Raw genomic sequence first — 25,102 nt, 5'->3', positions numbered from 1 at the left:
CTAAAATATTAAATAAAAAAATTAAATCGATAATAGATTCCTTTAATTTAAATGAATACGTTGAGATAAATAAAACAAAGTCTTGATTCTCAATATTTTTTAATTATCGTCCATTCAATTAAAAATAAATATTTTTTTTAAATTACAGTATAGGAAATAGAAATGTACTTTTGAAAATTTTTTAAACCAATTTCGTTTTAGCTTTGAAAACTATTTAAAAATATTATATCAACACCTCTTTAAAATTTTGATTATCTCACCACTATTTTGTTCTTATTCCAAATACAATGCGCATTTGCTTTCCTATTTTGAAAATTAGATTCTAAATTAAGAAACTATTAAACCCTATAAGTTTGTAATTGACAAAAACACCTCCAACAACAAAAATTATAAATTGACACTCTCATATATCCATAGTTGTCAGATTCTGGCAACCATCGTCGGTGCTGGTCAGAATATGTCAAACACACACTACCACCAGAAATAACCAGTAATGCACCGATTTGGTTGTCAACGATAACCATACTTTGGCCATCGCTCCATGATGGAGCTGGTCAGAAGAGGCTTAAATCGGTGAGAATAGCCAGATCCGGCCGGTTGTGCATCGTAATGCCAAATTCCAGCAATGGTGATCGGAATCTGGCAACTGTGGGTGGATGTGGGGTTTTTGTCATTTTACAAAATTGATATATTGAAGTGTTTAGTTAAATTAGCAAACTTATGGGGTTTTTTGTTAATTTTTAAATTTTACCTTATAATAATCACTCAACTTTATCTAATAATAACATTTGAAAAAATACTCCAATAACTAAACAAACGCACCTAATCTCCGAGGTATAATAAATAACAAAAATCTCTCTATAATTATAGTAATAATAAAAATCCTTTTGCCGTAATTTTTTTTGTATCAATATAAAAGGTAGAGAGGCAATATAATAAATATTCATTAACCCATCGTTATAAATTCTAACAAGAATCATTTTTTCTATAAATACAACTCATACGAGACACCTAAGTAAATAAGTAAAGATATCTATTCATCGATAAGAAAATAAATAAGGTGAATGTGGTTGGATTGATTATAAAATGGAATCCGAAGTTATGAATAGTGATTGATTGACGATAAAGAAATATAATTTTCATTTAGTTCTCCAATATAACGATAATAAAGAATTGATAAACTTCTAAGCTTGACTTATAGTGATCTTTGCCAAAGAATGAATCTAGTTATTAATGATTGAACAAGGGAGAAACTTACACTAACACTTAGTAATAACAGGGGATTTAGTATTTTTTTTTTTTTGTGATTGAGGCGTTTGGGTCGACATATATTTTTTCTATAGCTTTGCGTTTTTTATACAACTTGATATGATAAATATGATTGACTGATTTTCAATTAAAAAATAATTTTTATCCAATCATCTTTTGTTTATCAGATTGTATGAGAAATATTGTATAAAAATACCGTATATATATATACTCTTATATTATCTCTAAGGTCTCGGAGACAACTTTTCGCATGTTTGGCATAATATTTTTATCCCTATTCTGATCCTATCTTCCAAATAATGTTTGGTACACTATTCCAGAAATATTAACCTATTTTTTTAATTAAATTTTAACCCATAAGGTTATTATTTTACTAAATACCCCCTGAAAAAAAGTTTAAAATTAACAAAAACAACCCATCAACCCAACTTGTCAGATTCCGGCAACCACCGTCGGTGATAGCCGGAATTGTACAAAGGCCTAACTTCCGACCAGAAATGGCCGGAAGTTCACGCTGTGGCCTTTTCCGGCCAAATCCACCACGGATCTGGCCGGAAAAGGCTGATTGGCCGTCAGCGACGGCCAAAGAAATGGCCGTCGTTGACCGAAAACGACGGCCACATCTTTGGCCGTCGCTGACGGCCAAAGATGGCCCTCGTTTGGCCTTTTCCGGCCGTCGACGGCCATAACAGACCGTAGATCTGGCCTTTTCCGGCCAGATCCACCATAGATCTGGCCGGAAAAGGCCATAACGAAGTGTTACGGCACAGATCGACTGGTCTGTGCCGTGACGAAATTTTCCGGTCAGATTCCGACGGTGGTGGGCGGAATCTGACACTGGGTGGTGGGGGTGTTTTTGTCATTTTTATGTTAGGGTCTTAGTTATTAGTAAACTAAGAGTTTTTTCACAAATTTTTAAAATTACCGTAATACTCCCCTATCCAATAACCCAATACTATCCCTAAAATTCTATCCAAAATACTAAATCAAACGCACTTTACTATTGATTACAATTCAGGGATTGAGAAAAATCATCAAAAAAAAATAAAATGTAATTTATATTCCTAGAAACTCTAGAATTAACAATCGGATAAATACATCCAAGATTCATACCGTAGGCACCTACGAGTGGTTGGGATTTATGTTATTATGAAGTCTCGAACTTTATTATTTGATTACAATTAGTGTAATTTTAATTTTATCTTTTTAATGCTGACAGCCTGACATCAATCACGTTTAAAAAAAAAAAAAGATTTTTCACGCGCTTTACAGCGAAACTCAGACAGATCCACTTTTGTCTTCTGCAAATTGTTTCTTAAATTCATAAATCCAATCTCTTCCCACCTCCTCCAACAGTACGCACCGCACTGCATCTTCAATCACTCTCTCAAGTTCCCTCTGGTTCGCTCTTCGATCTAAGGTAGATTCAATCACCCGTCCGATCACCTCCGTAATCTCTCTCTTATTTCCGATTGATTGCCTTCCATGATGATGTGAAATATATTCGTTCTTCATATCCTGATTGCTGACCTGTGATGAATTTTATTTTATTGCGATTGATGAATATTTCGTATTTGGATTTGATTTTGTATGTTTTTGAGTGATAAATAAATAGCCGTTTGAATGAGAATTTTCCTGGAATATTGCTGTTTGGATGGAAATTTTTTTAAATTTGTCACACTGTAACAGGGAAATGTAAGCTGCACGATACACTTTTGGAAAGTTCCATCCAAACAACAATACAGAAAATTTAAGCTGGAATTTTTTGAAATTGTTATTGGTTGGAATACTTTCCTGGAACGATTTGATGAAAAGTCGCACTGATAACATTGAGATGTTAGCTTGCCATTTCACACTCTTCCAGAATTTTTGCTGGAAACTTTTGTTTGGATAGAAAATTTTCGAAATTTTTTTGGTAAAAGTTTCGAGAAATATCAGGTTTATAACATGAAATTGGGTACTACCTTCAAAAATGAAACAATCATCAGGTTTTAATATTTTTATATACTACCAGATTTGAAATAGTAGAAATAAAGTATTAAGACTTAAGAGTTTCTTAGTTCAGTTCTTGGTAATTTTTTATGCTAGACTTCTTTTTGAAAAGTTTCTATTTCAGTTAAAAATCTTTTAGAGTTCACCATCATGTTCAAATTGCATATTTTCTAGCTTGTCTGACTCATTTGGACTGTCTTTCCTTCATGTTGTAGTGGAAAATTTTCGAGTTTTCATATAATTACCATGTTTATTACAATTAGACCAATCCTGTGTGGTTAAGATGCATATTCTCAGATGGATATGTATGCACTGTTTGACAATTTCACAATGTTTTTGATTTTGTTTAGTGTAAAATTTGGCATGGAAAATGTTTGGCGTTATATGCTTTATTAGGAAGTGCAATACTGACATTTGCTATATCCCTTTAATGATTCAGATACATGGTCTTTTGCAATGTCTGCCAAGAAGACTGAAACGTCCAGTTTTCATCTTGGCATTTGATAGGAATTCCTGTATTGGATTCCAGGGTTGTTTATTGTTTTTCAGAAACTGTCAGTATTTTATTTTACGGCTTTCATGTTTTGGCTCAACATTTGAAGATGTTGAATGACTTATTGTATGTTTAATATCAAATTCTCCTTTTTTAGTGTGCTTTGCTAATGCCTATTAGCAGATTGAATTTTGATGGTTTTTTCCCTGAAGGTGCTTCGATAAATGGCATTAGTTACAACTGCTGAAGTTTGTGATGCAAACCCACAGCTAATAGTGAGTGGTGAATTCGAGCTCTCAGCCTCTTTTCAGATTTATGGTCGGCGCCAAGTCTTTTCCGGACCAGTAGTTACTCTCAAGGTTTTTGAGACAATGTTTTGATTCGTGAGTTTCTTGAGGAGAAAGGCAACGGCAGGAGTCTTGTCGTTGATGGGGGTGGGAGGTCTGAGGTGTGCTATACTGGGTGGCAACCCTGTTGTACAAGACAGAACAACGGATGGGCAGGAATAGTTGTGAACGGCTGTATCAGAGATGTCGATGAGATCAATGGTTGTGATATCGGCGTGAGAGCTCTCGCCCTTCATCCGATGAAAGCCACAAGAAGGGGATTGGCGAGAAACATGTGCCGATAACCATTGGTGGAACAAGGATCTGTGATGGGGAATGGCTCTATGCAGACACTGACGGCATCTTGATTCCGGGCAGAGTGTCGGTCTGAGTCTGTTAACAGAGAGGCAAGGAAATCCAGGTACCGGTGCCGCCCTATTGTTGTGCTTTATAAGCAGCTTACGCTCTTGCGTGATGATGGGTAGTTTGTCAATTTGTTTTGATTATCCTGTAATATTAGCTTAAGGTGTTATTGACACCTATGAATCTAATGCACGTGTCTGACATGTTATATGCAATTAAATATATTATATTTTATGGAAAAATTAAAAAGAAAAAGAAAAAGTGAAAAAAGAAAAGTAAAAGGTAGAAAGCAGATCACAATCTAAACTACGAAGCATAAACTGCCAAGCAGGTGAGCAAAAAGCGTTGGCCCAATTAAATAATCAAAAGCCCACGTGAATTTAGATTTTATTAATCTTAAAATAAGAAGAAAATTAAAAATGATAATTCCATGGGTCGTTACCTTTTTTTTTTTTTTTTTTTTCTCACCTTATTATTCTTCCGACTTAAAAGAAAAACCTGAGTGGGTCGACATGAAAAAAAATAAAAAAATCAGGTCTAGTAGGAGAGGGAATCCTTGGAAAATTCTAGATATGGAGAAATTATGCACTAACAATGACCTTATAGGGTCGGTTCTTTTTCTCAAAAACCGAAACCATACTATGTGATTTTGGTTCTAGTTCAATTACTACAGTAACTGAAATCAAAACCGAGATTCAAGTACCCTAATAGGAACTGTGATTGAATTGTAATTTTTATAAATTACTAGGGGTGTATTTGTAATTTCTAAAAAGTAAGGGGTAATTGAAATTATCCCGAGTACCTGAAACCAGAATCTATGTTTCAAGTTCCGGTTCTTGGCTTCTAAAAACTGGAACAGGAACCGGCTAGTTCTGGTTCCGATTCCAAATCCAAGGAACTGGCTAGTTCTGGTTTCGGTTTCAATTTCTTTGATTTTGGGTGGATACACAAATCCGCTTACCCCTTACTATATGGCATTCCCTACATAGGGATACTTGCTGGAGGGGACAAATGTGGTATGGTTCAGTTTTTGCGCATAATCGAATCAATTCGTACCATACAAGCAAAAATTCTAAGAAAAACCATACAATACCGTGTAAGTTTAAAAACCGAACTAAAAAAATTTTATACTTTTAATTTGAAGCTTTTTGATTTTTTTTTTTTTAAAGGGTTTTACAATATTTTTAGGGTTGTAATTTGGGATAAGGATGGAGGCAGGGATGGTAACTTTCTAAGGCATTACTCTTTATAATATTGTATCATTTTTTATTTATTTGTTAAATTACACATTATTTTTACTATTTTTAAAAGGTTGTTTTATGTGTAATATTTATTTTTTTTTTCTTGGATTTAAGATATTTGCTAATTCAATGAACCGAGGACACTTTGTGACACCACCAGGTAGCTATCATTAAATCATGCAGCATCATATCCTACTATTAATATCAAATTATTCATGTTTCGCACCTTCCACTAAAGCGCGTGGGCAATTTCATTGGGAAATTATTGAGAAACTTTTTTGCCTTTTTTTTTTTTTTTTGTTTAATAATTACATTTTGATTTCAAGATTTAGTTAAATTTTAAAGTTTATATAATTTATAAGGTTATTAAAAAATTCTTTATAATATTAAAACCCGTCTAAAATATATAAATAAAAAAATTAATATCGATAATAGATCCTTTAATATAAATGAATACGTTGAGATAAATAAAACAAAGTCTTGATTCTCAATATTTTTAATTATCGTTTCATTCAATTAAAAATAAATAATTTTTTTTTTTAAATACAGTATAGGAAATAGAAATGTACTTTTGAAAATTTTTTAAACCAATTTCTGTTTTAGTTTGAAAACTATTTAAAAAAAATTATATCACCACCTCTTTAAATTATTGTTATATCACACTATTTTGTTCTTATTCCAATACAAATGGCATTGCTTTCCTATTTGAAAATTAGATTCTAAATTAAGAAACTATTTTAAACCCTATAAGTTTGTTAATTGACAAAAACACTCCAACAAACAAATATAAATTGACACTCTCATATACCATAGTTGTCAGATTCTGGCAACCATCGTCGGTGCTGGTCAGAATATGTCACAACAACGCACTACCAGCCAGAACTAACCAGTAATGCACCGATTTGGTTGTCAACGATAACCATACTTTGGCCATCGCTCCATGATGGAGCTGGTCAGAAGAGGCTAAATCGGTGCACGACTAGCCAGATCCGGCGGTTGTGCATCGTATGCCAAATTCCAGCAATGGTGATCGGAATCTGGCAACTGTGGGTGGATGTGGGGTTTTTGTCATTTTACAAAATTTGTATATATTGAAGTGTTTAGTTAAATAGCAAACTTATGGGGTTTTTTTTGTTAATTTTTAAATTTTACCTTATAATAATCACTCAACTTATCTAATAATAACATTTGAAAATATTACTCAAAATAACTAAACAAACGCACCTAATCTCCCGAGGTATAATTAAATAACAAAATCTTCTATAATTATAGTATAATAAAAATCCTTTTGCCGTTAATTTTTTTGTATCAATATAAAAGGTAGAGAGGCAAAATAATAAATATTCATTAACCCATCATGTTATAAATTCTAACACGAATCATTTTTTTCTTAAATACAACTCATACGAGACACCTAAGTCATATAAGTAAAGATCTATTCATCGATAAGAAAAATAATAGGTGAATGATGGTTGGATTGATATAAAGGAATCCGAAGTTATGATAGTGATAGATTGACGATAAAGAAATATATTTTCATTTAGTCTCCAAAAACGATATAAAAGAATTGATAAACTTCTAAGACTTGACTATAGTGATCTTTGCCAAAGAATGAATCTAGTTATTAATGATTGAACAGTTGGGAGAAACTTACACTAACACTTAGTAATAACAGGGGATTTATGTATTTTTTTTTTTTTGTGATTGAGGCGTTTGGGTCGACTTATATATTTTTTCTATAGCTTTGCGTTTTTATACAACTTGATATGATAAAATATGATTGACTGATTTTAATTAAAAATAAATTTTTATCCAATCACTTTTGTTATATCAGATTGTATGAGAAATATTGTATAAAATACCGTAATATAATAACTCTTATTTATCTCTAAGGTCTCGGAGAAAACTTTCTGCATGTTTGGCATAATATTTTATCCCTATTCTGAATCCTATTCTCCAAATAATGTTGGTACACTATTCCAGAAATATTACCCTATTTTTTAAATTACATTTTAACCCCATAAGGTTATTAATTTTACTAAATAACCCTGAAAAAAAGTTTAAAAATTAAAAAAAACACCCCACAACCAACTTGCAGATTCGGCAACACGTCGGTGATAGCCGGAATCTGTACAAACGGCCTAACTTCCGACCAGAAATGGCCGGAAGTTCACCGCTGTGGCCTTCCGGCCAAATCCACCACGGATCTGGCGGAAAAGGCTAGATCTGGCCGTCAGCGACGGCCAAAGAAATGGCGTCGTTGACCGAAAACGACGGCCACATCTTTGGCGCGTGCCGGCCAAGATGGCCCTCGTTTGGCCTTTTCCGGCCGTCGACGGCATAACAGACCGTAGATCTGGCCTTTTCCGCCAGATCCACCATAGATCTGGCCGGAAAAGGCCATAACGAAGTGTTACGGCACAGATCCGACTGGTCTGTGCCGTGACGAAATTTTCCGGTCGATTCGACGGTGGTGGCCGGAATCTGACACTGCAGGTGGTGGGGGTGTTTTTGTCATTTTATATGTTAGGGTCTTAGTTAAATTAGTAAACCTAGAGTTTTTTCACAAATTTTAAAATTTACCTCGTAATACTCCCCTATCCAATAACCCAATACTACCCTAAAATTCTATCCAAAATACTAAATCAAACGCACCCTTTACTATTGATTACAATTCAGGGATTGAGGAAACTCATCATAAAAAAAATAAAATGTAATTTTATTCTTAGAACTCTAGAATTAACAATCGGAAAATACATCCAAGAATTCATACCGTAGGCACCTACGTGGTGGGATTTATGTTATTTATGAAGTCTCGAACTTTATTATTGATACAATTAGTGTAATTTATTTAATTTTACTTTTTAAGCTGACAGCCTGACATCAATCACGTTTAAAAAAAAAAAAAGATTTTTCACGCGCTTTACAGCGAAACTCAGACAGATCCACTTTTGTTCCTTCTGCAAATTGTTTCTTAAATTCATAAATCCAATCTTTCTCCACCTCCTCCAACAGTACGCACCGCACTGCATCTCAATTCACTCTCTCAAGTTCCCTCTGGTTCGCTCTTCGATCTAAGGTAGATCAATCACCACCGTCCGATCACCTCCGTAATCTCTCTCTTATTTCCGATGATTTGCTTCCATGATGATGTGAAATATATTCGTTTCATATCCTGAGCGACCTGTGATGAATTTTAATTTTTATTGTGATTGATTGAATTATTTCGTTATGGATTTGATTTGTATGTTTTTGAGTGAGTAAATAAATAGCGTTTGAATTGAGAATTTTCCTGGAATATTGCTGTTGGATGGAAATTTTTTAAATTTGTCACAATTGTAACAGGGAAAGTAAGCTGCCACGATACACTTTGGAAAGTTTTCCATCCAAACAACAATACAGAAATTTAAGCTGGAATTTTTTTGAAAGTTATTTGGTTGGAATAACTTTCTGGAACGATTTGATGAAAAGTCGCACTGATACATTGAGATGTTAGCTTGCCCTTTCACACTCTTCCAGAATTTTGCTGGAAAACCTGTTTGGATAGAAAATTTTGAAATTTTTTTGGTAAAAGTTTCGAGAAATATCAGGTTTATAACATTGAATGGGTACTACCTTCAATAAATGAAACAAATCATCAGGTTTTAATATTTTATATACTACCAGATTTGAAATAGTAGAAATAAAGTTATAAGACTTAAGAGTTTCTTAGTTCAGTTCTTGGTAATTTTTATGCTAGACTTCTTTTTTGAAAAGTTTCTATTTCAGTTAAAATCTTTTAGATGTTCACCATCATGTTCAAATTGCATATTTCTAGCTTGTCTGACTCATTTGGACTGTCTTTCCCTTCATGTTGTAGTGGAAAATTTTTCGAGTTTTCATCATAATTTACCATGTTTATTACAATTAGACCAATCCCTGTAGTGGTTAATGATGCATATTTCTCAGATGGATAATGTATGACACTGTTTGACAATTCACAATGTTTTGATTTGTTTAGTGTAAAATTATGTCATGGAAAATGTTTGGCGTTATATGCTTTATTAGGAAGTGCAATACTGACATTGCTATATCCCTTTTAATGATTCAGATACAGGTCTTTTGCAATGTCTGCCAAGAAGACTGCAAACGTCCAGTTTTCATCTTGGCCATTGAATAGGAATTCCTGTATGGATTCCAGGGTTGTTTATTGTTTTTCAGAAACTGTCAGTATTTTATTTACGGCTTCATGTTTGGCTCAACATTTGAAAGATGTTGAAGACTTATTGATTATGTTTAATATCAAATTCTCCTTTTTTAGTGTGTGCTGCTAATGCCTATTAGCAGATTGAATTTTGATGGTTTTTTTCCCTGAAGGTGCTTCGATAATGGCATTAGTTACAAATGCTGAAGTTTGTGATGCAAACCCACAGCTAATAGTGAGTGGTGACTTCGAGCTCTTCAGCCTTTTCAGATTATGGTCGGCGCCAAGTCTTTTCCGGACCAGTAGTTATCTCAAGGTTTTTGAAGACAATGTTTGATTGTGAGTTTCTTGAGGAGAAAGGCAACGGCAGAGTTCTTGTCGTTGATGGGGGTGGGAGTTGAGGTGTGCTATACTGGGTGGCAACCCTGTTGTACAGCACAGAACAACGGATGGGCAGGAATAGTTGTGAACGGGGTATCAGAGATGTCGATGAGATAATGGTTGTGATATCGGCGTGAGAGCTCTCGCCTCTCATCCGTGAAAGCCAACAAGAAGGGGATTGGCGAGAAACATGTGCCGATAACCATTGGGGACAAGGATCTGTGAGGGGAATGGCTCTATGCAGACATGACGGCATCTGATTTCCCGGGCAAAGTTGTCGGTCTGAGTCTGTTAACAGAGAGTGCAAGGAAAATCCAGGTACCGGTGCCGCCCCTATTGTGCTTTAAAGCAGCTACGCTCTTGCGTGATGATGGGTAGTTTGTCAATTGTTTTTGATTATCCTGTATATTAGCCTTTAAGTGTTGTTTCCAACTTTCCATTATGGATTGACGGTGATAAGAATAATTTATTAAAGTGATTTTTGTTCCTAGTTTCAAATTTTAATTCATTTATGAGAATTTAGTGACAAAATTAATGCTTAATAAATTAAAAAATACATGAAAAAAGAAAAAAAAAGGATAATAACAATATACCCCAGGTGGTAACAGGTGTAACACCTTAAACAAAGGGGTTTTTTGTTAATTCATAAACTTGGAAGTTGATTTTTGTTAATTAAGAAAACCTCTGATAAATGCTACTCTTTTCCAGGGGCCTGAGCATATATAGTCCACTCAATAATCATATTTTAAAAAATGTACAGGTTTTATTAAAGGACAAATTTAGCCAATAAGTTTACTGATTTATCAATTATACCCTTTATAAAAAATTAAATGATTATTTTTAAAATATAATGCTAGACTATTTTAAACTTAATAGTCTAATTCGAGTCAACATTTAACTGTAGATTTAATAGTTAATTAAAGCATGTTTTATTGTACTAAACTTGGTAGTCTAGCGTATTTTGACTATTTTTATCTTTATTAGTTTTATTAAAGACAATTAAGTAATAACGTGATTTTATAGTTAAATCTGCCTTTAAACAAAACTTTGATATTTTGAGAATTAAGAATGAGATTAATTAAAAAGACTAATATAGCAATATCTCTTTTTCATATTCAGTTACATTCTTTGAACGGTTACCAATAAATTTGGATGGATGGGCCTAGCCCCTGGTTGGCATGCCAAAGTACAGTCATGGCTCAGACTTCACAGTGGGCTGGTCGGGCCTAGCTAGCCCTCAATGCTCGTAAGGTCTGCGGACGAATGAAAATTACAGGTATGGAAAATAAAAAAATGGGAACATTTGTGTTTATATTAATTCAAATATTTGTTTGTTTGATAAAATAATTACTAAAATTTTGGAGAAATTAATCACACAGATAAATAAAAAAAAAAAAAAAGGGTTCAAATTTAATTGGAAAAAGTGTATGTAAATAAAAAACCTAATAATATTAAAGGAATTTTTTTTTTTAAATATATTTGTGATGCTTGATTTTGACACCAACTATTCGCACGTGAAAAATGTAAAGAGAATTAGAAGTCATACGTGATAGAGAGTAATGAATTTATAAAAGGTAAAAGACAATGTTTAAAGTCGTTCGAATGCTCAAAACTGAATCCTACGTCCACTGATATTGTATTAATGAAAGTAAGGCAGGTCGCATTCAGCGAGTTGATTACAGCTTAGAGAATACAAAGAGAGAGAGAGAGAGTAAGTATTCTAGAGTAAATTAGCTCATCCCGCAAATGAGAGGGAATGTCTCTATTATAGTGAGATAAATCAAGGTAATGATTATTAAATCTGTAAGTTGGTGGGTACCATGCAAATCCTTCTCTGCATCCCATTGCTCACATGCCCGATTGATTTCCTCGACTTATGAGGGATTGGACACGTGACGATTTTCAAACATCCGCTAACTTGTCACTCACCCATGCCACTGACAGAGACATGCAACTTATGTCATTATGCGACGTGACTGCACCTCAACAGTTGCAGAACCTTTCAAAGTTTTGACTACCCTGTTGATAAGACTTCGCGTCAGTTTTTCATTTCAGGCATAACAATATCTATGAGGGCCGCTGTAAATTAGATCGGGTTAACATATTCAATCAATCTTTGTTTCAAAGCTCGATACGTCGTTATATAGGCTCAAGCCCAAGACTAGATGGAATGGTCAGCTAGCACAAGGCCCGTTAACCGCTGGCTTGGTCCATTAGGCCCACTGACTTTACCCATTAGGCTAACTTCGTAGCCTAACCTAACTTGAACCCAACCCAATTATCTATTTAACACGTGATTAGATTAATATGCATAAACGCACATTATAAAAAATAATAATTAATATAATATAATTAAAATGGTAAATTAAAAAAAAAAAATAGTAGAAATGTGATCCTGTCTTAGCGAGGATTTGGTTTGATTCATACGGTGAAGCAAAATCTGAAAGAGGTTAGATTTAGATCTAACTACTCGGTGTTTAATAGCGCACGCCCATAGGTTGTTTCGTCAATAACTAACACGTGATTATCTCTCTCCAAATGTGTAAGCGAACGTGGATAACAACACAAGGTACCACGTCATTCGTACGATAACTCTTAATCCCTCCATTTGTCGAATTTTGTACAAAATAATAATTTTAATAAAGTTGTATAAAATTTCTTTGTTAAAGTACGAGGTTACGACGAGTGTGAATCCCTGGATTAAGGTTGGAATATTCGTGGTATTTTAATTTTGTTATTTTCGTACTATACTATGACTCCGAGGAGAATTTTTTTTTTTTTTCTTTTTTTTAGTAAACTATTTTCTCGCCCAGTTTTCTTTAGTGACAATTTCCTACCAAACAAGTTTTAAAAGATCACTTTTATATCCAAAGTTTATATTATAATACCACACTTTATTTTCTCAACGCGCGTTCAGTGAATACAAGATGAGGTGAGAGAGGTTTTGTAGAGTGAAGACTGGTAGATCGAATGGTGGGTGAGTGGTAACTAATTGAATAAACCGTTGAAATCAGTCGAAAATCAACTAAAAACAAGAAATCATAGTTTTATGGTGACGAAATCGATAAGAAATCAAGTAGCGAAGTGAGAAGGATTTTGTAAAAAAGATACTTTTGTACAGAAGATACTGAAAGTTTAAATGGTGGTAACAGAGGATTTTTCTCAGCTTGAATGGTTCGAGTATTAATGAATATAAACTTTGGGTGAGAAAGTGATATTTTGAAGCTTTTGGGGGGGCGAATGGCATTTAGGCAAACTTTGGGTGGGAAAAAGTTTACTTTTTTTTTTTTTTTAAATTAAGTCATTAATCTGGGTTCAAACTTCAATATTTAGGAAGCCGATACTAAAATATATTGGTCAAATATTTAAATATAATAAAAATTCATTTGCATTATTATTAAAGTTTATAAATTTTAATTTAAAAAAAAAAAAAATCAGTTGTTCTCTTCATAAAATATGCCTTGGGCTATTTTTCTTTTTGATTGGTTTAATATTAGCACTAAAAATATCTTTAATGTTGTTAAATCACTTGAAGAAAATCTCTTAATATATAATATTAATCAAATTCATTTATACAAAATTATTCAAATAATTTTATTTTCAAAATTATTTTTTCTCAAAAGAAAATTGTGCAAGGTAAATTATTCACCTAACAAATTCTCTAACATATAATATTAATTAAATTCATTACAATATTATGAAATTAATTATATAATTTTTAGTATCAATTATTTTTCTCAGAAAAATAAAAATAATTTTGTTACTATTTGTTTTTTTAAATTTGTGGGGTCCACTTTTACTTAAAGGGGCCCACAGTCAAAAGTGGGTCCAACGGAATATCCGTTAGAATTCTCTCCTTCAAAAACAAACTCTGCGTGTTCAAGCTCAGAAACTCTCTCAACCAAAACCAAAACCAAAACCAAAACAAAAATCAAAATCAAAAACAAAGAAAACAGAAACAGAAAATACACTTTAAAATCTCTCCTTTTCTTTCTCTCTCACTCAGTGGTGCTCATTCTCCGCCCAGTTTCGGCTCCACTTTCACCGGAGCTGAAACGCCTACCTCCCAACTTCACATCCTCTACAAAACCCATTAACCCCTTTTCCCCATTCTCTCAACTGTCACCGCCATGTGATTCAATCTATCCTCTACAAGCAAGCAAATCCATGGACGAACCAGCTCAACTTGGGATCGAGAATGGCGATGAAAATGAGATGCCCACGTCGAGAATTGATGATAAAAGTCTCAGCATTGCGGAGAGACGGGCCGTAAAATGTGGGTTCAAGGCTGAGAGGATCCACACAGCCCGGTTTCGGGCCGCCGGGCCGGCAGGTTTGGGTTCGGGCTCGCCCGCGGCCCTGTCGCCGTGCCTCACTATTCCACCGGGGATTAGCCCCACCGCGTTGCTTGATTCTCCCATCATGTTGCCCAATTCTCAGGTGATTATCATCACTGAGTTTGTTTTTATTATTATTATTTTTTTATTTTTGAAATACGGGGAACTACTAAAATGCCGGCACGGTAAGGGTACTGGGGGACTCTGAAGGAGGTTCATTTTTGTTGTGAGTGCAAATTCATGACATGAAAAATTTATCAAAATTTTAGAAATAATTTTTGGAATGATTTTTTTTATTTTTTATTTTTTTTTATGAATATATATATTTTTTCATCGATTTTCAAGTAAATTATTTTTTTTTAATTTTTTTTATTTAATTAAAGTATTAATGTATGGTACTGGCGCGGTAATGTACTGGTATAGTTCAATTTGTGATTGATTACATTTACAGGTGTTCTCTTTAGTATTTATGCTGGAAGGGAGTTGTTATGTTGCTGGAGAGTAACGTTACTGTTACCCCAGCTCTGTAACTGTAAGTAGAAACCATGCTGAAGTTTTGTTATGGTACTGGGGGAAAGGACGACCCTTTATGCTGTCTTTGTTTCTGTGGCTGGTTTTATGTTTTAAAATCTTGTGTATTATATTATCTATCTAAACGTTTCCAGTACCGTTACTGGGATGCAATTGGGATTTGTATACCGGTAAATATGGTTAAACCCTTTAAATCAAAGCTTATTTTGATATAAACTATATGAACTTTTTGTTTTTTGAAGTATAGGCAGCACTTCTAGCAGCGAAAATGCCTTTATCTAGTACTCAATATGCTTGTAGTAGAAGACATTGATGTCCACAACTGTTGGGTTCGATGAAATATGGTAACAGGTAATAGATAAATGCTGTTCACTGTTAGGTTCGATGAAATATGTTAACAGGTAATAGATGAATGCTGAAGTGGAGTGCGGTTTTTACTTATTTGTGTGATTTTTGCAGTTGGTGGTAAACATTTAATCACAACATTTTAATCATGAGAAATAGACAGACGGTGTGTGAACATCCTGGATGACAATTGTTAAAAATAGATGAACATGTCATCTGAGAATTCAGTTTGTTATCTCCTTTGTTTTGTTGTTCACAGATGCATTTATTTAGATTGTAAGGATTATTTAAAACCTTTTATATGCCAAATACATCGAAACTTTGATTATTTGCGTTCATGTAATTTTTTTCTTTTTCTTGACACAGCTATCTCCTACTACTGGAACTCTTCCACTGCCGCCTTTTAATCATGAAAGTTCAATGCCAAATACATTGAGTCCTGCAGATGAGGACACAGGTGGCAGTGCAGGTTCCTTCTTCAGATTCAAACCTCAAGGGATGCCGGATTCTCTACCAGACTTTTCTAGTTCAGAGGATAAGGTAGTTCTACATGTTTTAATCGCAGAATTGGCCCTTCTGTTATATATTTTGAACACTAGATGTTCATGCATTCTAATAGCTTTTGCATCTCGTGTATCATCTTGGGTCAGGGTTGCATCACGCAATTCTCTAAGGCTGTTGAAAATTTCATAAAATTTATGTTGTTGGTTTATGATAATACATTCATATTAATTTACTCGTCAATATCTTACTTGTACTAGGATTTTAACTATAATTAAAGTTAAGAAANAGGACGACCCTTTATGCTGTCTTTGTTTCTGTGGCTGGTTTTATGTTTCAAAATCTTGTGTATTACATTATCTATCTAAACGCTGGGATACAATTGGGATTTGTATGCCGGTAAATATAGTTAAACCCTTTAAATCAAAGCTTATTTTGATATAAACTATATGAACTTTTTGTTTTTTTGGAGTATAGGCAGCGCTTCTAGCGGCGAAAATGCCTTTATCTAGTACTTAATATGCTTGTAGTAGAAGACATTGATGTCCACAACTGTTGGGTTCGATGAAATATGGTAACAGGTAATAGATAAATGCTGTTCACTGTTAGGTTCGATGAAATATGTTAACAGGTAATAGATGAATGCTGAAGTGGAGTGCGGTTTTTACTTATCTGTGTGATTTTTTCAGTTGGTGGTAAACATTTAATCACAAAATTTTAATCATGAGAAATAGACAGACGGTGTGTGATCGTCCTGGATGACAATTGTTAAAAATAGATGAACATGTCATCTGAGAATTCAGTTTGTTATCTCCTTTGTTTTGTTGTTCACAGATGCATTTATTTAGATTGTAAGGATTATTTAAAACCTTTTATATGCCAAATACATCGAAACTTTGATTATTTGCGTTCATGTAATTTTTTTCTTTTTCTTGACACAGCTATCTCCTACTACTGGAACTCTTCCACTGCCGCCTTTTAATCATGAAAGTTCAATGCCAAATACATTGAGTCCTGCAGATGAGGACACAGGTGGCAGTGCAGGTTCCTTCTTCAGATTCAAACCTCAAGGGATGCCGGATTCTCTACCAGACTTTTCTAGTTCAGAGGATAAGGTAGTTCTACATGTTTTAATCGCAGAATTGGCCCTTCTGTTATATATTTTGAACACTAGATGTTCATGCATTCTAATAGCTTTTGCATCTCGTGTATCATCTTGGGTCAGGGTTGCATCACGCAATTCTCTAAGGCTGTTGAAAATTTCATAAAATTTATGTTGTTGGTTTATGATAATACATTCATATTAATTTACTCGTCAATATCTTACTTGTACTAGGATTTTAACTATAATTAAAGTTAAGAAAATTTGACCATTAAATCAAACCGGTCAATTACAATTGTATATCATTTTGCATTAGTTAGAATATGTTTGTACTTGATATTGACCAATATGATAATCCAAGTAGGATTAGAATGCCTTTATAAGTTCAAGTGGTAAAGACGTGTCTAGTTGGTCATGCAGTGATCACTGATCAGTTTATAGAATGCTTGGAGACACGAATTACTATTAGTTTTTATTGATGTGAATCTATTGACCGGTCCAAGTTCTCAATTTTTTTGAAAAGGGGCATAATTAATTAATGTTCAGAATCGCCAACATCATCTATATTATGGCTGATGCTTTGTACTGTCTCCTGAACACTAATCTATATAGTGCACTGATTTATACCGACAGAAGCATGTTGCTGTTTGCTACTGAGTTGATGTGGTTTAGGAGCTCATCTTTTAACATAAATGTTTATGAATTTTGATGAGTTGCTGTGCCGGTATGCTTTGTCTGTCTTGAAGTTCTTTAGGTAAGATTAATGTGTAGTATGTGTGATCTGATTAGATCTGTTCTCCTCTCAATGTTGCTCAGAAAGCTGATGTTGATTATCAAGCTCTTTTCACAGTGGACCTACCAATGGATTTTGAATATTCAGCGGAGGTTCCAAAAGAGAATACTGCTAAGAGTTGTACTGTTGATTCAGTTAATGATGCCAAAGTTTCTAAGAACATGATTGTGAATGATAACTGTGGCAATTTGCAACTGCATTGTTCTGATAGGGATGGTGATCTAACTTCTTTGCACAAAGAACCCATCCATGGGGAGGATGTAGGGATGCATCACCTTTTGGAAGTAGACCAGAAGAGAACAAACCCTCCACTGGGAGTGGTAAATACCTCAGAAGACGTTTACAACTGGAGAAAATATGGGCAGAAACAGGTAAAAGGTAGTGAATATCCTAGGAGCTATTATAAATGCACCCATCCCAATTGTTTGGTGAAAAAGAAGGTAGAGCGTTCCTATGATGGACAAATTACAAAAATCATATACAAGGGTGCTCATAACCACCCGGAACCTCAGCCTAGTCGTCGACCATTGCTTGGATCAGCATTTTCATTGGATGAAATGTCAGAGAGAAGTGAAGGCAGTGGAAACTGTTTCAGAGTTGAAGATGGGAAGGATAACAAACTTGGTTCTGACTGGCGGGTTGATGGTCAGGAAAGAACATCCTCTGCTTCTGTTATTACTGAGCTCTCTGATCCATTATCGCCCACCCATGGCAAATCTGTTGGTACTTTTGAATCTTCAGATACTCCAGAGCTTTCATCTACACTTGCCAGCCATGATGATAATGATGATGGCGGCACCCTGGGAGGCATATTACATGGTGATGATGCCAATGATGATGAACTGCAGTCTAAAAGAAGGTAATTAGGTGTATTTTGCATGCTGTTTACTTTCACATGCTATGACGACCTATGTTTATCTATCAACTTTCCAATTCAGGAAGATGGAAAGCAGCTTGCTTGAAACCAATTTGGCATCAAGAGCTGTTCGTGAACCTAGAGTTGTCGTCCAGATAGAGAGTGAAGTAGACATTCTTGATGATGGGTATCGCTGGCGGAAGTACGGGCAGAAAGTTGTCAAAGGAAATCCTAATCCTAGGTATTGAACTTTCTTTAGCTCTCTTTTGGGGGGCTTGCCTTTTCACCCTTCTGGGATTATTCTGTCAACCCTGACAGAATTCTGAATACAGATGATCTGTATTGAGCTTTTTTCTGTGAGGCCTTTTTGTTTCTTCTGTTGGGGATTGTTCTGTTGACCCCTACAGAATTCTGAGCACAGATGATTCTTGAGAGACATAGATTGAAGATGAGTATTACAATTAACGACTTAAAATTGTTCAACTGAATGTCGCATATATGTGTGCAGTTGTGTATTTGTGTTCAATTGCATTAACATTGCCGTGTTTCTCATTATTAAAGAAAACATGCATTTCTGAGTTTTTGAGTTATTTTTTTCCCTAAGTTGGCTGGATAAAAAGCTCCTTTCAAATCTTATGACATGTTTTTTAAGTTTTCCTCATCTTTTTGCTACAGGAGCTATTACAAATGCACGAGTGCTGGTTGTTTAGTCAGAAAGCACGTGGAAAGAGCCTCACACGATTTGAAATGTGTTATCACAACTTATGAGGGAAAACACAATCACGAAGTGCCCGCAGCCAGGAACAGCACTAATGTTAATTCAAGTGTCAGTAATTTACTCCCAGCTGTTGCTGATGCTCAAACAGGCTTGACATTGCCAAGAAACACCTATGCCGCAAAGTCTGAGCAACAAATTCAAGATATCGCACCACGTTTTGAAAGGAAACTTGAATATAACAATGAATATTTGAGGCCTGGGTTTCTTGGGAATTTCAGTAATGATATGAAGTTTGGGATTCCATCCATTTACCTAATGAAGTTTCCGCCCTTACAAAATCCTTACAGCTCTTTTGGACTAAACACCAACTGCAGTGTAACTCCTCCTCAGTCTGGTTCTGTCGACTCAGCTGTTCCCAATTTCCCATTTTCGTTGCCGTGGAGTCTCCCCACATCATCAAATCTTTCTCTGCCTGCTTGTGATTTTAGTAACAATAATGGAAAGCCGGTAGGTCCGGTTCAATCTTTCCTTTCCGGGCAGCAGCTGAAGGAGAATGATATGAGATTCCTCAGGCCAAAGCAGGAGCAAAAGGATGATACCCTCTATGATGCTTGCCTGCCCGTTGATAATACAAGTTTATCCTCTTCGTCTTCATCGTCAGTCTATCACCAGGTGACGGGCAATTTTCCGTCTTAACACATGATTCAAAGGTAACAAATTTGGACTGCATTGTCTGTTTATCACCAGGTGATGGACAATTTTCCATCTTAATACATGATTCAAAGGTAACAGATTCAGACTCTGCTCGCTTTTCTCTTAAATTCTAAGGTTTCTAGCAATATTTTACTGCTACTACACTTTCTTTTTTGCTTAATCTCGATATCGAAGCATCTGAAATTTTTGCCTAAAAATTTGCGTACAACTGTATTTACTGCATTCTTGTTAGTTTTCAATTTTATCAAGAGGAATTTTTCTTTACAGAGTACAAAATTGATTAGTAGCTCTCTCTTTCTCTCTTGCTTCAGTGTTGAGTTTCTGCTTGCTTTTGATTAACTCCAATTTTTGTGGCCATTTAAAGATTGTAATATTATTACCGGAATTTTATTTATTTGCTTAAGCTTTTAGGTGAAATGATTATTTATTGAAACTAGTTCCTTGGAATTTTACAGAGATGGTTAAAAATTTTGAATTGTATAATTTTAGCCGATTGCACTTGTGTATATGTTTTTGCTTTAGTTTTTGTATGCAATTCCAATCCTATTTTAAGATGTTAAAATAGCACTTAAAATAATTATAAATAAATAAATTGTCTGATAAGCTGGACCGGGCCCATGATAAGGCCCAAAACATGGCCCAATCCTACAGTTTGCCTTGGGCTAGTCCACAATTTGGTTGGATCAACAAGTTTTAAACATGTTTGGTTTTTTTTATTTTTATTTTTAAGTGTTTAAGTTTATTTGTACCCACTTCCTTGAGCATTTTATAAATTCAAAAGATTATATAAACCACAATCCTAAAGTTTAAATCCAAGAACCAAGGAAGACACAAACCTCTTTAACTATCACGGCAACCCCTTAGCCTTTCTTAAAATAAATTTAGCACAAAAACTAAAATCTAACAATTGCAAATCATCTGCAACTGTTCCTCTTTAGATATTTAGTACTCAGTCTTGAGGCAATAAAGAAGATGAAAACATGCTCAAGGAAGCTGGAGCTCTAAACAACCAGGAAAGCTTCTGAACAAAATGATGCGTGTTATATTTGGTCGTGCAAATTCAAAATATACACAGCAAAACAGCTGCTGTGTTCTTGAATGTATGATTTCGGCAACAGAAGACTAAAAACACAGAACCAAACATAAGTTTTGATTATAACAGTGAATCATAACATTCAAAGCCGACGTCGGCTAGAAAGTGAAGGAATCATGCAATGCAAGCAAACCAAGCTATATACATTAACCACATGCATAACTACTACATAAGTTTTCACTATGAACCATAGAGTAGAAATACACTCAACTACACTGTATAATCCATGCGATTACAAATTCCATCCCAGAACTGATAACAAGTTATAATCCACAAAAAACCAAAACAAGCAGGTTAAAAACTACCCACATCCTAGAAAACATCATAAGCATCAAGGAAGAATATAGATATAACATTATCGTATTAATAGCTTTCTATTCACAAATAAGTTGAGCAACAGAAAACCTAAACAGCTACATAAGACTAGAAATCCTATCTAAAATATAGACCTACGCATACACATACCAGGAGGATCAAACACTGAAACAAAATGTTTACATGGAAAGACGATTACTTAAAATCAATCATTTGGCGCAAATTATATGGAATAGATAGGTAGGGAGATTGCTATTTACTTACAGTAAATACATGCTTAGAAGACATTAACTCACTTGCGCATGAGCTTAATTCGTATTCTATCCAATGACTCAAAATAGATGAAGGCTTCCTAAATTTCCTAATCAACACTCCATTCACCAACTCCAAATTACCCTCCAAAAGTTCTCATCCTAATTCATAAGGTCTGCAAAGTCTATGAATAAATGCCTTCTGGTGTGAATGAAACTTCAAAAAACAAAATATCGCCATAAATCCAGTGAATTTTAATGAACATATCATTTACAACTAATGCAAGCTCATAACAAGGATTCAAACAAACTATGAGTAAGTGCATTAATTGGCCCTCACTGCCAATTCACAAAACAAGAGAAAATCATGTTGAAAAAGAAATCTCAGTAGCAAAAGGGTCATGCGTGTTTGCAGAAGCAATGAATTTTGCAAATTTCTAACGAAGAAAGACTATCACTTAATGTACTTTTTCAATTAACCTTTTCAAATATGTATCAAAGAACGAGCATTATACAATGTCAAAGCATTCGAAAATCAACACTCAAGAAGATAAAAAAAGCTTGCATGAGTGATCATCAACATAAACAAAAACAAACAGAGCAGCTCATGAATCATGACATTACTAATCTAGCCATCACAACAATTAAGATCAATATCCCAACAAGGGAAAACATGTCTAAACATCAAAACTAAAATCCCACTGACATCAATGAAAATACATGCATTAAACACTTGAACATAATCAAAGTTCATTTACAAATTGAACACGCGTGTGCATATGCACAAGTCTACATGACCAAAATGTAAACAAAGAAAAAGTATCATACAATGAACTTTTTAACTAATCTTTTCAAGTGTATGAAGGAAAAAAAAAAAGGAGCATCATACAATGTAAATGAACATAAAAACCATACTTTACAACTCACAAGATTACTAATCCTACCATCACAACAGTTAACAACTCAAAACACATCTAACACATCACTAAACTAAAACTCAACCGAAGCATCAATTGAAAAGCAAGCATTTAACACTTCTAACACAACAAACAAACTTAGTCTTCCACTTAATAATATTACCTCCACCACCATCATCAACAACATCCCTTCATTCATTGTTACAAACTAATAATCTAAACAATCACTCAATTAAAACCTCACCAACGTATGAATTAAAAAACTTTCATTTCACTCTTCAAGCATAACCAATAAACAACACATAACAACATTAACATAACACTAGCACCACCATTACACATTCATTCATAGCATACAAATTCATAAGATCACTAATTTAAGGATCACAACAATTAAAACCATTATCCCCACAACTAAAAAACACATCCAAATAATCACAAAAGCTAAAACCCCACCAACATATGAATTAAAAACCTGCAATTTAACACTTCTAACACAACAATCATAGCCTCACAGATAATGACATTAACTTCATGCCGCCACCGCCACCAATACACTAACATTCATTGATAACATAACAGCTCATAACATAACTAATCTAGACATCACAACAATTAACATCACTATCTTAACAATTCAAAACACATATAAAACATCAATTTAACTAAAACCCCACCAACATATCAATGTATATAACACTTCTAACATAACACAACCAACATAGTCTTATTACCACCACAGCCATCATAAACTAATATATATTCATCCATTGATGATATAGCTAATCTATTCATTCATTGATTTATAACTAATTATCTAACATGAAGGTACTAATAAATTAGTTCAGCTCATTAGATCTCTTGCGGTTAAAAAGAAATTAAAGCAAAACTAAACTAAAACCCCAGCAACATATAATTGGAAAGCATAAATTTAACACTTCTAACACAACAACCAAACATAGTCTCGTCATCATAATCATCATCATCATCATCATCATCATAAAACAATATACACTCAGTCATTATCATCACAACTGAAAACCCACTAACAACAAAACGAAATCTAAATAACCCACATCTCAGTCGAACTCTCTTTTCACTTCTTGAGGCTCCCTCGGATACCGGGCTTAGTTTTCGAAGACTCCGCCACGCGGGCGGCGTGAACATTAACAATCTTTTCTTCATCGTAGGGGATCTTCGGGTGACGAGCATCGTGATGAATCTTCATAGACTTGAGATCAGGCGCCGTCGTTTTGCAGAGGGGGCATTCGTACTTGGCGTGCCCTCCCTTCTCAATACCTGTCCTATCGGCCATCCCCGCCTTGCCCCCGCCGCGATTGGTGGTGGCGGCGTCCACCTTCATGGCTATCTCCTTCGCCGTGTGCTTCTTGGGCTTCGCCTTGCCGGTCATGATGGTGAGGGGATTGGATGCACGGCTGTGATGGGGTGAACCAGAGGAGAAAAGGAAGTGAAATTTCGGAAGAAACCCTATTTAGTTTTATATATATATAACTAAATAGGATTGTTTGGGCTTATCTGTTTTCCGCGTTAGATTGAGTGGGTGCTTTGTTTTTTTTCGTTGGGAATTTTTATATAATTATCGTTTGAGAAAAATCCTTTTCAGAGTCTTACAACGTTACGAGATTCTGGTTTGGCGGTGATTATCCAGGGAGATATTTATACCAGGTTAAGGCTTTAATTACACTAGGGTAATGTTTTTTATACAAACTCTTAGAGTATCCTTAAAAGAGTTTTTATATGATCTAAACTCTTTATTATAAAAAATATATCTATAAGAACAAGAGTCTAACATACTCTTTATCTTTAAAATATAAATTAGAGAGTAAGTTTGACTCTCCATATTTAGAAAGTCAAATTTTATTCTCTATCCTAATTTTAATTAATAAACTACGAGTTTCTATACATTTTATTTATTAATTCTCTTTCCTATTAAGTCTTTTTCTTAAAAATAAAGACAATCTTTATTAAATTTAAAGAGTCTATTGGATTTGAATAAAAATTGTGTTCTTTATATTTAAAAATTAATGAAGATGCTCTTTATTTATATGAAATATGTTCTTCAAAATAAAGAGCACCATTGGAGATGCTCTTATACAAAAAGAGTTTATACAAATTTAATGTCACATTACATTGTCTCGAGGTTTGCCACAAAAACACTTCCCCTCAATTTTGGGATACTAATGTTAACAATTCTTTTGGTTAGGGATAAAAATTGATTCACAACCTAATCTTACAAACATTCTCTTACAATCTCGATGTGACAGCTCGTAATTTGACACTTATTTACGAGTTATTACATTAGGATTATGAAAGAAAGTTTGTGAGATCAAGTTGTAAGCGTAGTAATACTCTTTAGTTAG

The 25,102-nt window shown here is 34.4% G+C and overlaps 2 protein-coding genes and 2 pseudogenes across 2 annotated transcripts; 3 read left to right on the top strand and 1 right to left on the bottom strand.

The window, feature by feature from the left end:
• The first annotated feature begins 2,647 nt into the window (after nt 1-2,647).
• On the top strand, nt 2,648-4,608 carry LOC116132928 (annotated as a pseudogene).
• Nucleotides 4,609-10,051: 5,443 nt separating this feature from the next.
• Nucleotides 10,052-10,534, top strand: LOC116132929 (annotated as a pseudogene).
• Nucleotides 10,535-14,181: 3,647 nt separating this feature from the next.
• Nucleotides 14,182-20,600, top strand: LOC116132926 (WRKY transcription factor SUSIBA2-like). Its single transcript, XM_031418605.1, has 6 exons — nt 14,182-14,688; nt 15,828-16,001; nt 16,904-17,077; nt 17,881-18,716; nt 18,796-18,954; nt 19,389-20,600. The coding sequence occupies exons 1-6, from the start codon at nt 14,416-14,418 to the stop codon at nt 20,125-20,127; spliced, it is 2,355 nt and encodes a 784-aa protein (XP_031274465.1). The 5' UTR covers nt 14,182-14,415; the 3' UTR covers nt 20,128-20,600.
• Nucleotides 20,601-23,634: 3,034 nt separating this feature from the next.
• On the bottom strand, nt 23,635-24,288 carry LOC116132925 (protein METHYLENE BLUE SENSITIVITY 1-like). Its single transcript, XM_031418603.1, has one exon. It carries the CDS (start codon nt 24,130-24,132, stop codon nt 23,818-23,820), a length of 315 nt encoding a protein of 104 aa, XP_031274463.1. The 5' UTR covers nt 24,133-24,288; the 3' UTR covers nt 23,635-23,817.
• Between the last annotated feature and the right edge of the window lie 814 nt (nt 24,289-25,102).

This window comes from Pistacia vera, unplaced genomic scaffold, assembly GCF_008641045.1.
Source record: "Pistacia vera cultivar Batoury unplaced genomic scaffold, PisVer_v2 Contig263, whole genome shotgun sequence".
Classification (NCBI taxonomy): domain Eukaryota; kingdom Viridiplantae; phylum Streptophyta; class Magnoliopsida; order Sapindales; family Anacardiaceae; genus Pistacia; species Pistacia vera.
Note: the sequence above shows the minus strand (reverse complement) of the source record. Positions and strands in the feature narration are given on the sequence as shown.

What these genes read in the sequence shown, in the direction of transcription:
- LOC116132926 (XM_031418605.1), top strand. Translation starts at nt 14,416, where the DNA reads ATGGACGAACCAGCTCAACTTGGGATCGAGAATGGCGATGAAAATGAG. An exon ending in TTTCTAGTTCAGAGGATAAG is followed by an intron (nt 16,002 to 16,903) that starts GTAGTTCTACAT and finishes TTCTTGACACAG; the next exon opens with CTATCTCCTACTACTGGAAC. An exon ending in AAAGGAAATCCTAATCCTAG is followed by an intron (nt 18,955 to 19,388) that starts GTATTGAACTTT and finishes TTTTTGCTACAG; the next exon opens with GAGCTATTACAAATGCACGA.
- LOC116132925 (XM_031418603.1), bottom strand. Translation starts at nt 24,132, where the DNA reads ATGACCGGCAAGGCGAAGCCCAAGAAGCACACGGCGAAGGAGATAGCC.